This window comes from Martes martes (genome assembly GCF_963455335.1).
Source record: "Martes martes genome assembly, chromosome: 12".
Lineage (NCBI taxonomy): Eukaryota > Metazoa > Chordata > Mammalia > Carnivora > Mustelidae > Martes > Martes martes.
In genome coordinates, this window is record NC_137900.1 from 25842207 (window position 1) to 25856331 (window position 14125).

Here is a 14125-nt window from a genome sequence, read left to right on the forward strand (position 1 = left end):
AAATGAAGTAAAATATCAAAACCTCAAAAATGTTCTATTCTGCAAAATCTGGTTGGGCGTGTAGCTCTTTAAGACCCAGCAGCATGAGCCCAGCTGTCCTCGCTCATCCCCATCAAATACAACTTGCCCCCTGGCCTCTTAATAATCAGCTGCTTACTGACTGTTCGCACCTGGTGCCAGTCCAGCCTCTCACAGGCTCATCTTTGTGTGTTTCTGATTTTCTGAATTTGGGGTTTTAGCTTTGCTGGCATCAGACTCCAGGTAAGAAAAATACTTTGGGTTATTCTTTGGCTTTTTGCTTACTACACTTAGGCTTCCCGGTACCTGTAATCTTCTTTTCTCTACTATGAAAAATTCCCAACATAGCAAAAGTAAAAAAATAACCTGATGAACCCCCATCACTGAGATTCGAGAGTTCACAAGATTTTGCCATAGTTGGCTTCATCTATGCCTGTCTTCCCTTAATTTGCTGAAGAACTATAAAACAATCAGATGTCCTGTCATGGCAACCTACACATACTTCAATAAACATCTATTCCAAATATGGACATAGCCAAAAATTCTGTCACACCTCACAACATTAATCCCTACCTGACCCTATTCAGACTTGCCCAATTGTCTCAAAATGTCTTTTACAATTGGTTTATTGTAATCACCATCCAAAAAAGCCCTAGAATACATCTGATTTTGTCTCTTACAAATCTTTCATTCTAGAGGGTGGACCCCCTCTTTTTCCATTCGGTTGAACTTGTCAAAGATGAATTTTTTCAATCATTTTCTAGTATTTGGAGCATAGAGAAAAACAGAATACAGATATTTCTGTCTCTTTTCATCCTAAACTCAGCTACTGACCCTAAAAACTTGGTTTTGATTTGTTCTGAACAGCCAACTTATCCCTGAACTAAACTAGCAAACTCGTGGCAATGGAAAAGGGTCCAAAGCTCGTGGGATGAATTATCCCCAGGGGAAGTGTGTTCTACTGCTGTACTGAAAATTCTCCATTTTTTAATAAAAAGCAATGACGGAACTCAATGCACCGTGAGTTGTCTTCTGGCTCTAGAACTCTCTGGGTATATCTAACTTTAAAATACACATGGTTACTATATTTGAATGAATTTAAGACCCCCTATATCATTCAACACACCAGTACTTTGTGAGTCACTAAGAAGAAAGGGAGAGTGCCATTTACACCAGGTACATGACAAAATGCCCGGATGCCACGCAGGGTAAGGTGCATCCTGATTTCAAAGATATGAAAATGTAAAAGAAATGATGAGAAATGATGAAATACAGGGTGGTCATCACTTATTGTTGGCTGAAATCACTGCTATTTGGGGGAAGACTTCAGTGAGGTGGCTCTGGAAAAGAAGCACACGGTGACCCTTTAGTGAGTCACCATCTCTAATGAAAGCTCCAAACTGCCCTTGGTTCGAACGAGTAAGAAGAGGACCCTCTCTGCGCAAGTTCAAGTATCCTCTACCTTAAGGCAACCAGGATGAGTACCGTGGGCTACAAAAGTGTGCTTGTTTAGTGAGAGATCCCACAGCGGCCTCACCTATCAAAAAGAAAATCATTTGTTTTAGAAGGGCACGTAGCCTTAACTTCCACAGGCTGTACCCTGGTGGAGAAGCTACTTACACTCCTAAATCAGTTCCTCGATGCTCCTGAGAGAGATTTACTGGCATTGATCCTGTCTGTGAAGGAGGAGTGTGGTCAAGCTCAGTTAAACATCTGGGACACCGGGAGCTAGAATGATGCACACAGAGCACATTCGTCACTAGGACTGAGGAAGGGAAATGCGTTGGGACAGTGGTTAGGGAGAAGAGGATGAGAAAAGAGGCCAGCCAGCCAGAAAACAAGCTTGCCAGAAAGAGGAAGGAAGTGGAAGGCAGATTGCCGCTTGCTGGCAGAGGAGCTGGGAGCCACCATCATTCATGTAATCTGAGCATGATTATAGCCTCGGGCTTAAAGGAAAAAAAGGTAACATTTCCTTCAGTTCCCTTAAATGTGACCCATGTTTCACTGAAGCTGAGAAAAAGAAATGCTGTGGTTTATTATCCTTTCAATTCCTTACTGAATTTCAAAGTAGTCAAAGCTCACCCTTTGAGTCTATTAGGGGCAAAAACCCCCAAAGACTGAGACGTGATTTTCAAGACCAGCCTAATGATGTAGCTAAAGGGTGAGGAGAGAATGCGGTACATACACCCAACCAGGCAGGATCTGAAACTAAGGGGAAGAGCTAAAAGCTCAGCTCGCTAAGGGAATAGCTCTCAAGGATAAATCCTTACATCTTCAGAGAAATAAAAATGATCTACATTTGAAAACATGTTGAATATTGAAAACAAACTATCATCCAAAAGAATAAGGACTAGTAATTTAATATTAAAGTGAGTTAGAAAAATAGCTGACATATTCCCAGATACCTATTATAATGTTTCTTAAAAAGTGGCAAAAAACATTAAGTACCCCTAGAGTTTCAGCACAACACAGAGTTCCCAGTGGTAGAACCATTCATAGCTGAAATCCCAGTGTAACAACGTTCTTCTGAGAACTAACGTCCACCTATTGGCTATGAAACATACCTTGTTAATGCCACGTTTCAAGCTATAGTGGACAGAGCTCAGGGTAAAAAACTAAATGTTACAACATCAGAAGCAATTTTAGAAGATTTTCTTTCTCATAAAAGCTTGTTCACAGGACAGTATTACCTGTTTTAATTAATTCCTTAATTAGATCTTCCTTCATCTTGATGTTAATTGTAAGTTCTCTCATTTTTTGTTTAGCTTCAGTAAGTATGAGTTCTGAATTCCTTAATTTTTGCAAATTCATATCTTGACTCTCCTGAAGACATTCAATCTTTAAATCTTTAAAGAAAAAGAAGCAAAACTGAGAAAACTACAGGCTCATAAACTATTCAATAGCAGTGGAGTTAAATAAGAGAAGCAGACAGAGAAACAGTCTAGAGGTAGCATAGGAAGAGACAAACAGCAAGGGAAAGAAAGGAAAAAAAAAACACATGGCAATTGGGTCTTTAATATTCTAGCTTATGGTGAGCTTCAGTCATATCCAGTGGGTTCTGATACATGGTATTTCATTGCCCTTAGATACGAGATTTACGAGTTTCTTTAATCTGAGTTTTTTTTTTTTAAGTATAAGATCGGGGCACCTGGGTGGCTCAGTTAAGCGACTGCCTTCGGCTCAGGTCATGATCCTGGAGTCACAGGATCGAGTTCTGCATCGGGCTCCCTGCTAAGCAGGGAGTCTGCTTCTCCCTCTGACCTTCTCCCCTCTCATGTTCTCACTCACTCTCATTCTCTCTCTCACATAAATAAATAAAATCTTAAAAAAAAAAAAGGTATAAAATCTCCAGGGTGGGTAGAGGGTTGAAATTTTTTCCCATTAACTTCTACTTTTATTGTAATTGGAGAATGCGGTCTACACCAGACTACTCAAAGCGTAGTCCAGCACTGCAGCTACTGGAATGTAAGTCAACTATGTCACTGTTTTAATTCAGCCAACTTCTTTTCTTTCCTTTTTTTTTTTTTTTTCCACAGGAAGACTTCCTCCGTTAAGAAGCTAGTGTACTGATTTAAATTCTGGAATAAATTTCTTACCTGATTGTAAACCAGTACCGAACAGGTCAAGGATGGCTGCTTGAGAAGGCACTATTTAAACATTTATAGCACTATCTATACTATTTATACATTTTAAAATGTTTGTGATATAGTCATTTTTGTTAATATTACATACATAAGCTCTCAAAGTTAAGAGACTCTCTATATTCATGGTGTAGGACTTATCTATTACATAATTGATATTCCCTATGCTCTTTCTTCGTGTTTTGACCACTCACAGGCCAAGAGAAATGAGCTAAAAATCACCATAAGTTTTGGCAACACAAACATTTTGATGCTGTTTTTGATGCTCATCAGTTGTATACTAGAACATTCTGAGCACTCAGCAGACTAATTTGGCTCTAATGTTGCATGCATCACTACCGGTAGGCAGGTGCACCGCTAAAGCAGTAGACAACTAGTACATTACTTTCTCTCTTTTTTAAGATTTTATTTATTTGAGAGAGAGAGAGAGAAAAAACAAGCAGGGGGTGGGGCAGAGGGAGATGCAGACTCCCCACGAAGCAGGGAGCCCAATGTGGGCTGATCCCAGGTTACTGGGATCATGACCTGAGCCGAAGGCAGACACTTAATTCACTGAGCCACCCAGGTGCCCTAGTAAATTACTTAAACTGTATTTTAAAGTAGTCCAGAGTACAATGCAAATATCAACTCAAGTTTGGATACAAGTTCCCCATTCTGAGACATTTAGCCTATAACTCTGGCCAGAATTGATTTTTGGGAAAAATTTTTTATTAAGCAGTACAGAGTGAAAAATTAGAGGTAGAACAGAGAACATAAAGGAAGTTCCACCAACCAGGAGAGGACATTTACCAAGTTCCCATCTTTGAGAACTCCTAGATACGTCTTATATTAATAACTAGAGAAAAAGAGAAGGGTTGTAAACATTAAATCTAAATTACTTGAGAAAGTCTGTGTACCTTCATTCCCCAAACTTGACTTTTGTGTTTGATCCTGAGTGTCATTCAATTCAACAAGAGAACAAACAGAGCCTGGCTTCTGAATCCATGAGCGACTTCTACATCTAAAAAAGAAAAAAAAAAAAGATCAGAATCAAAGGTAACTTGTCTGTTACTGTCTTCTCATCTGCCCTCAAACTGGTTTCCCCAAAACTGAGAGTAATGTTAAAAAATTATTAATTATATAAACAGAATTTTACTAATATTCCTCAAAACAAAAGGCTATCTCCCCCAAGCTGAACTCAGTGGAAAATGTATTATATTTGTTACCATCGTGACAGCAAAATCAAGAAATCCAAAAATACTCTCTCTGAAAATGAAAATCCAACAACTGTAAAAGCCCTACATGCAAAATTATTTTTCGATTTTAAGATGGATAACTTGTGTTCAAACACTGGTTTCATAACACATTAGCAGACAACACATTTAGCAAAAACTATCTACTCTTATATTAATGGTAAAGTTACATGTTAATGAAAAAAAGACCTACACCTATATTGATTGCATCCTACGTTTATTAAATTAGTCAATTTTTTTAAACATACCTAATTTCAGATTTCTCTTGGCCTTCGGATTCTTCATCATCACTGTTGTCAGAAAATTGGCAGTGGAGGACTTCATCTTGTTCTTCTATGTGACCCAGCAGCATCTGACTTCGTGTTCGAAATCCAGCAACTACTCGATCCAGAGAGTACACAGAAGGGCTTGTGTAGACCTTACAAGTACCCCAGCCAACAAAAAAAGGGATTTAAAAAAAATATTTATTTTTATCCTATTACTCTAGATGTTTTTAAAGAGGTTATTAGATAGTTATGCTTAAAATGGCCAATTACTGAAAATATCCAAAAATCAAAATAAATTTCACAGTACCGTTGTGCCCCATGGACACATACATCTTTTAGAATCTACACAGCTCTTCCTTCTTCTAGAAAGCTCCCTATCTATTCAAAAATGAAACCAAAGAGAGGCGGGAGTGAAAACATCACAGCTCTTAAACACAGCACAGGCACTCCCCAACCATGTGAAAGCCATATACAGTGTGATAAGAGGCAATGACACGTTTTGTACTACGATGCAGGAAATCCAAATGGATTTACTCACACTTTACATGTGGTGGTGAGGGATAGCTGACTTAATGCTCTAAGTGACACAGTTAACATGTATCATGGATAAATAGATTTTCATGGCCCAGCCTGGGAACTTTCTATATTATAACATGCTTCTATTGGCAATGCACCTTAAGCTCTCAAAAAACGACCTTGCAGGGGCGCCTGGGGGTGTGGTCAGTTAAGCGTCTGACTCTTGGTATTGGCTCAGGTCATGATCTCAGGGTTGTGGGATCAAGCCCTACATAGGGCTATGCACTCAGCAGGGAGTCTGCTGGAGATTCTTTCTCTCCTTCTGCCCCCACCCCATGCTTGTTCACATACTTGCCCCCCCTAAAATAATAAATAAATCTTTTTTTAAATGACCTTGGAAAACAACAACAAAAATTAGAAACTGCCTTTATTCGTTTATTCTAGTTTAAGTCACCAACTATTTCCTTTTTCACCACCTCTTTGTAACCAGACCTCAGAGTTTTTTCTCAAAAAAGCCAAATGAAATATTAGAGGAAACATTTGATTTACTACCAGAAATAATTATAAGCTATTAAAATTTTAACATAGAGTGGAATATGTATAACACAGATTCAAGTGATTTAAGTCTCTTACATAATCCCTCCCAGAAAAGCCTTCCTAATGCTAAAGATTCCTTGATATCTGACTTTTGAAGCTCTGCTGTTGGCCACCTAATAAGACTATCTGTCATACCGGTACCGTGACGGATACAGAATAACGTTTTCTAGGTGGACTCCCCATCCTGGGGTGTGAGGGAGTAGGGAGGGGAATTACTTACAGAAGAACCAACTCAGAAGTATTTATCTAACAAGCATAATTACCCACAGGTTCATTTTGCCCCCACAACAAACAGGCATAGGCGTTTCTCCTCTTTGTCACAGGAATGGGAATTAATTTCAGGAGCAAATAAAATCTTTTATTCAAAGTCAAATTTTGTTCTCTAGAATTATAATTTGCTTTTAAAATTTCTGTCTACAAAGAAAACCAAATGATCCAGCTTTATAATGAAGACCAAATAAATTCCACAATAATTAATGATATCTAGCAAATTAATTCCTTAGCAGTCATCCCACCCAAGACAAGGTGTTCTTTGCCTCTTGTGGGCTCATAAAGGGTTTTACAACCTGGGCCCTTCCCACCTAAGTCCTGGGTTCTGCTTCCCCTGAATTGCTTCTGTATTCCATAGCTCCCCACTTGAGCATTTTCAACCATAACCCCAAACAGTACTGATCACTACGTAAGTACTCAAATAAGCTGATTAATAACTCTGATAACTGAGGTGTCTACAACTAGAAGCCAATATTTCATTCTAATCATTTTTTCCTAGAATTATACAGCCACAAGGCTAGAGAGAACTTTTTTTTTTTTTAAAGATTTTATTTATTTATTTGACAGAGAGAGAGAGATCATAAGTAGGCAGAGAGGCAGGCAGAGAGAGAGGGAGAAGCAGGCTCCCCGCCGAGCACGGAGCCCGACTCGGGAATTGATCCCAGGACCCTGGGATCATGACCCGAGCCGAAGGCAGAGGCTTAACCCACTGAGCCACCCAGGTGCCCCGGCTAGAGAGAACTTTAAAGCTTACTGGGTTCAACTATTCACCCCATATCTGACTCTCATCTATAACCTAACTTCTGCTGAAACATTGGTTGCAGGGGCCCTCACAAGCCCTAAGGCCTCACAAATCATCTCTGGCAGTTTTCATTGATTAACCTTTCTTTATATTCCCATAGCACTTCTTCTCTGCAGTCCTACTTCTAGAGACAAAATGTAACAATAACAACAAGCCTTCAAATATTTTTTTAAATTTTATTTATTTATTTGAGAGGAGAGAGAGCATGAGCAGGGAGAGGGAGAAGCAGGCTCCCCGCTGAGCTTAGAGCCTGACACAGGGCTCGATCCCAGCTCCCTGAGATCATGACCTGAGCCAAAGGCAGATGCTTAACTGACTGAGCCACCCCAGCTCCCAAAGCCTTCAAATATTTGAAAACAGGCATCATGTCCCCTCTGAATAGGAGTAAGTCCAGAGTTACTTCAGATGTTCACCAAGGTCCTTAAGCAACCTGGTTCTCTGAAAATAATCTAATTTGACTTAAAATGTTGTACCCAGACCTGAACTTGATGTTTCACATCATCACACAGAAAAATAATCTCCTACTAGTGATGCATTTGATTTGGATTCATCAGATACACTACAACATTGCTCAAGTCATTCACCATACACTGTGCTTTTCACATAGCAATTTTGTACAAAATTTCAATCAACAGTTCCACAAAGGTTCATGAGATATAATTTGTCACTTTGCTACTGTGATGCTGGTGCATATTGCTGGAACAAGCTGCACAGCAAAGGAACCTGGTCTAAGCTAGGCAGACACATCTTCTCAGTGTTCTGCTGTGTTCATTCTTCACCCTGAGCAACTATGTATGTGAAGAATTAAAAAAGCAAAGCAAAACAAAAACTAAATATCTCAAGCTTTCCTGTGAGATAAAATCTTAGTGAAACTGTTAACATGTAGTGTGGGGTTATGCACAGGAACTTTGTGACACAAGAATGTAATTCATTCAGGAAAAAGCAAGATTTTACAGATATTTCCACTTTTGCGAAGTTGGAGATTGCAGAAGATTTTAAAAATATATACCTCAAGAATACTTTGGTTGGGGCACCTGGGTGGCTCAGTGGGTTAAGCGTCTGCCTGTGGCTCAGGTCATGATCCCAGGGTCCTGGGATCGAGTTCCACATCAGGCTCCTTCCTCTACAAGGAGCCTGCTTCTCCCTCTCCCTTTGCCCACCACTCCCCCTGCTTGTGCTTACTCTCTCTCTGTCAAATAAATAAAATCTTTAAAAAAAAATACTTTGGTTGGTTTTCTTAGCATACAATTATGTGAAGTACTGAAAGTGATATTAGGGATGCCTGGGTGGCTCAGTCGGTTAAGCCTCTGCCTTCAGCTCAGGTCATGATCCCAGGATCCTGGGATCGAGTCCCTCATTGGTCTCCCTGCTCAGTGGGGAGCCTGCTTCTCCCGCTACCCACCGCTCCTCCTGCTTGTCATCTCTTTCTCTGACAAATAAATAAAATCTTTTTTTTTTAAAGTGTATTAGTTTACCCACTGCTTTTATTTCTGTTTTATATCATATTTTATCAAATCTGAAATGCTATCGGTTGTAAGACACACCATTATTTTTATTCTATCGAGAAGGAAAAAAAGCTGTCAAACTATGACATGCCATCAATTATAAAACATACCCTGCCATCAAAGATGATAAAATGTGAAAAAAATATAAGTCTTAAGATCAATGAAACGAGCCAGGTTTTCATCAGCATTTGTGATATTATATTATACCTAAGCACTGACTGGGACCACCTCTATAATTTTTTCTTTCCAAAGTGCCCTGCATATGTATAATAACTGGCTCTTGGCTTCAAGTGTATCATATTTACCATGTTAAGAAAGTAGAAACCTGTTGTACTTTTTTCTTTAAGCTTAAATCAAGATTCAATAGATAAGTTTTTGGTACTACTGAGACAGAGGTGTTTTTTCTCTTTTTTCCTGTAAATTTGATAAATAATTTGGAAACTTTTTCTTTTATTTACCTGTAAACTATTTAGTTGTGGGGGGCGATTTCATTAGGAATTCTGCATAAGTAGATATATCCTATAATTCAATTTTCAGATTAGGAAATAATTGAAAACAAATGTGTAATGATAGGAAAAGGTACACAACTGTATGCCGCTAGGATAAATATTATTCAGCTATTAAAAATCATGATGTTATAAGAGAATACTTAATGACTGTCAAATGTTCATGATATGTTGAGAAAAGCTAGTAATAAAAGTACATCCATAAATATAACAAATAATACTTTTAAAATTAAATAAGAGCTTTTCACTCTTTCCCTCCAATATGTGTAAACAAGCATAGAAGAAATACTTCCTTTAAAAAATACATTTCTGGGGCATCTGGGTGGCTCAGTAAGTTAAGCCTCTGCCTTCGGCTCAGGTCATGATCTCAGGGTCCTGGGATCGAGCCCCGCATGGGGCTCTCTGCTCAGCGGGGAGCCTGCTTCCCCGCCCCCCACCTGTCTCTCTGCCTACTCGTGATCTCTGTCAAATAAATAAAAAAAAAATCTTTAAAAAAAATACATTTCCAATGAAGAACAGAACAAAAGAAATATTTCCTCATATGAGGACTATTTGCACTTCAAGAAAATATCAGAGCTAATGAACTCTAAAAGAAATTAGCAGAGCTAGAAAATATTAGCTAGACTTCTGCCAAGGAGGCAAAACTCCTGGGAGAAAATGAAGTGGCATTTCAGATGTCCTTTCAGTGTAATTAGTTAGTTCTGGTATTCAATACGAAACCCTTGCCTCACTCTTAGAACAATGGAACAGTAAGCAGGACAGGGCTGGCCATACAATGTGTCTTCCCATGCAAGCCTGCCTTCTCACTCTGCTGTAGCAACCAGCCCAAACAAGAGAGGTGGCCTGGATTGCTGGACACACAGCAGGAACAAGAGAACCACCCCCATCCCCCAAGCTGCTGATCCTATAACTTTTGTATCTTCTTCCTTTCCCCACCTTTTAGTGGCTAACAGGGCTCTTTCAGGGTAGAAGGAAAATTTATAAAAACAAAACATAACTAAGGATTTTGCTCTTCTGAAACAATAACCATGGAACTCGTTATTCCGGTCATGTCTGTTTCAAGTCTAATCAAACAGCTAGAGGTAAGAACCCCTAAGAGCCTAACCTTCTTCAAGAGCCCACAGAGGTCTATCTCCTCACTATACGCACGTGCACACATGTGTACGTATGAATGTCGTAAAAAAAGAAAAAGCCTGAGAAAGTATAAATATGTATGACTTTTGTAATCAGGGGGAAGAACACACAAATGTTATTTTTAAAAAATAAAAGAATAGAAAAAACGGAAAATTCTTTCCCATTACTAGCCAATAGTTAATTAATTACAGAAGATATATTATTTTATTTTATTTTATTTTTTTAAAGATTTTATTTATTTATTTGACAGACAGAGATCACAAGTAGACAGAGAGAGAGGAAGAGAAGCAGGCTTCCCGCTGAGCGGAGATCCTGATGCGGGGCTCAATCCCAGGACCCTGGGATCATGACCTGAGCCGAAGGCAGAGGCTTTAACCCAGACCCACCCAGGCGCCCCAGAAGATATATAATTTTAAAGTTGAATTAAGTTATCAAATTTGAATTCTGCAAAGAATGTGCCCTTTGTCATGTTCCACAAAAATTTATCATGTATTCAGCCATAAAGAACATGTGAATAACTCTACAAAGTAAAGCTGAGATTAATAAAAACAGTGACTTAGGGTGCCTGGGTGGCTCAGTCAGTTAAGCGTCTGCCTTCGCCTCAGGTCATGATTGCAGGGTCCTGGGGTCAAGTCCCACATCAGGCTCCCTACTCTGTGGGAAGCCTGCTTCTCCCTCTCCCACTTCCCCTGCTGTGTTCCCTCTCTCGCTGTGTCTCTGTCAAATAAATAAATAAAATCTTTTAAAAAATAATAATAACAGTGATTTAAATGTTAAAACCCAATCACTCAGAATTGAAAATGACATGGGTTAGAGGAGCATCTGTCTTGCTCGCTCTGAGGCATGAGCCTGGGACACAAGAGATGCAACCCGTGCGCATGTGCCAGAGACGCAGTGTGCCAGTTTCCGAATCACTATCTCATGTAAATCCTCCACACCCTCCTTAACATCTCCCCCAGTCTGACAGAAAAGGACCCTGGGGCTCACACAGGTTTAGGCATATATACAGCAAGCCTATGCACAGAGCTGCTTACACCCCAGCCTGAGGGCACAGCCTCTGACACCTCTCCTACTACTCATCCCTTTAACTGTAACCGTCAGGGAAACCAAACAAATCATTTCCCTTCATAAAACTAATAAATAGAAACCAAAATTCATGAATCTGCTACTTAATCTTTTCCATTAGAGATTTCTATTCTACTAGAGATTTCTTGTTTTCCTTTTTTCTTTTTTAAGATTTTATTTATTTATTTGTCAGAGAAAGAGAGCACAGGCAGTGGGAACAGCAGGCAGAGGGAGCGGCAGGCTCCTCGCTGAGCAGGGAGCCGGATGCGGAACTCGATCCCAGGGCCCTGAGATCATGACCTGAGCTGAAGGCAGATGTTTAACCAACTGAGCCACCCAGGTGTCCTGAGATTCCTTGTTTTTCAAGAAAAATCTATGTGCATGTATTTATCACCCACGCAAATATTTATAAACAAAAATTAAAATGAAACTTCATACTAATCCTCAGAGACTTGATTATGTTAGCTTGGCAAGTCCGAATAACAGATTAAATGTCATTTTGAAAATAATAAAACAGGCCAGTTAAATCAAAATAAATACTCTCCAATCTTCCCACAACCTTGGTGTGGCTAAAGAAAGGAAAAAAATTCATGAAGCTATCAGACTAAAGCGTGTCTGAAAATATGATGGCAAAGGATAGCTTTTTCTCCTCGGTGAATATAGACATCATCTTCAACTATTCCTTCCAAATATAACTATACATTCTCCTACTTATTATTATTTAAAAGAAGCCTGATGAAAAAAGAAAGAATATGCATAAAAGTCCATGAAATCAAACAGAAAAAAACCCTGCTGAGACCATGCAAATACACTGTGATATCATATAGAATGTTTTTTAAATCTCAATATCAGAAAGAGATCAATGTCTTGACATTACCTTCCTGGAACCTGGTCTGGCTGGAATATAAATGTAATGTCCCAGACGAGAATCAAAGGGTACAGTGCACGGCCTCTTCGTGGCTGCCCTGGCGTCTGGCCCGTCTCCACAAGGTTCCGTAGCTGAAGAGGTCATTGACAGGTTAAGTTTTGATAGTTCTTCGCTCAGTTGATCCACAAGAAGTTGTTGTTCTATTATTTTTTCATTCTTTGTAGAAAAGAGATGCACATTTTTAAAATAGAGAACCTCCATGTGTGTAATGGTTAAAAATAAACTGTACATTGCCCCAAACCACAACTACCTTAACAGTACCAAAAACCCTCATTTCTCCACTGGTGAGTCTTCTGATGTTCACCAGCATCCAGGATCATTCTGAAGCCTGAAAACTTTTGAAAAGGAAGCAAGGACAGACAGAGAGCCTGAAGAGAAAACTACTCAAAGAAAATGTCCTGCACACTGTGATTGGTTGGTTTGCCATCCTGAAGCACTCTGATTTGTTGGTCTTTATAAACGGTTGGCCTTTGGGAAATCCAAGTGGTAACAAGAGAGAAGAAAGTTGCAAGCGGACAAAGAATTGCAAATGGCCGAGGTGGCAGCAAAGGAGACGAGCTGGTGACAGGTACGGTGAAGTGAAAGCCTCTCCTCAGTGCCAAAGAAAGCCCAAGCACAAAGAGATAAAAGATAGGTAACTGATAGTCCTGGGAGAAAAAAGAACTTGGAAATCAAAAGTTGAACAAATTATGTATCAGGAATGTGTGTGTGTGTGTGTGTGTGTGTGTGTGTGCGCACATGCGCACGCATGTGTGGCTTAGCTTTCTATGTGTCCTCTAAAGAAATTTTTTCAGGTATATCCAGTCCAGCAAGACTCTAACATCAATCTTTGTTTTATCAGCACAAAGTTACGTAAGAAATTGTCATTCATCTTAATACTTCACATGTACTACAATGTTCAAATGGGCGGAAAAAAACCAAAAGTTTCACAGTGCTAATGCTAAGCTATAAAAAGTCGACCTTATAAAAAATTCACGTATTCAGATAATTAAAGTATATGCCAATGGCATATATTGGAGTCTTTACATTTTCTGGGAAAGGGTAAAATACCAATTATATTAGACTTTATTCAATCAAGAGCATATGGTATACGCTCCAGGAAAACCACCAAAACCATAAAGAATAAAAGTATAAAACCTGAGCTCATGAAGTAAAAACAGAAAAATTAAAAATGTACAATGAATCCAAAAGAAGATAAGAAAAGAGAAAAAAAGAACATAGAGCAGGATAAGTAAAGGGACAATGGTGGAATTATAACCAAAATATAAGTCATTAAATTCATAAGTGAACTGAGTAATCCAATTAAAATATTATAATTCATCAGAGAGGATTATAAAATTATATAACTTGCTGCTTACTAAGAAATACCACTAAAATAGACACACAAAGATGAAAAATAAGATGGAGAAAGACACATTATGTAATATTAATCAAAAGAAAGCTAGTAGGGCTATGTGAATACCCAAGTAGATTTTAAGGCAAAAATCATTAGAAAAGGTAAAAAATATTAAAAAGGGGGACTGGGTGGCTCTGTGGGTTAAAGCCTCTGCCTTCGGCTCAGATCATGATCCGAGGGTCCTGGGATTGAGCCCCGCATAGGGCTCCCTGCTCTGCAGGGAGCCTGCTTTCCCCCTCTCTCTCTGCC

General features: G+C 39.1%; 1 protein-coding gene across 1 annotated transcript in view; it reads right to left on the reverse strand.

Annotated features, from left to right (window-relative positions):
- The window catches only part of KIF27 (kinesin family member 27), an 86025-nt gene that overhangs the window by 40726 nt on the left and 31174 nt on the right, over positions 1–14125 (reverse strand). Inside the window, exons 6-9 of the mRNA XM_080820782.1 lie at positions 12430–12636; positions 5140–5309; positions 4556–4659; positions 2709–2864 (exon numbers count right to left, since the gene is read on the reverse strand). Of these exons, the coding sequence (XP_080676908.1) occupies positions 2709–2864; positions 4556–4659; positions 5140–5309; positions 12430–12636 (637 nt within the window). The remainder of the gene's footprint in view (positions 1–2708; positions 2865–4555; positions 4660–5139; positions 5310–12429; positions 12637–14125) is intronic.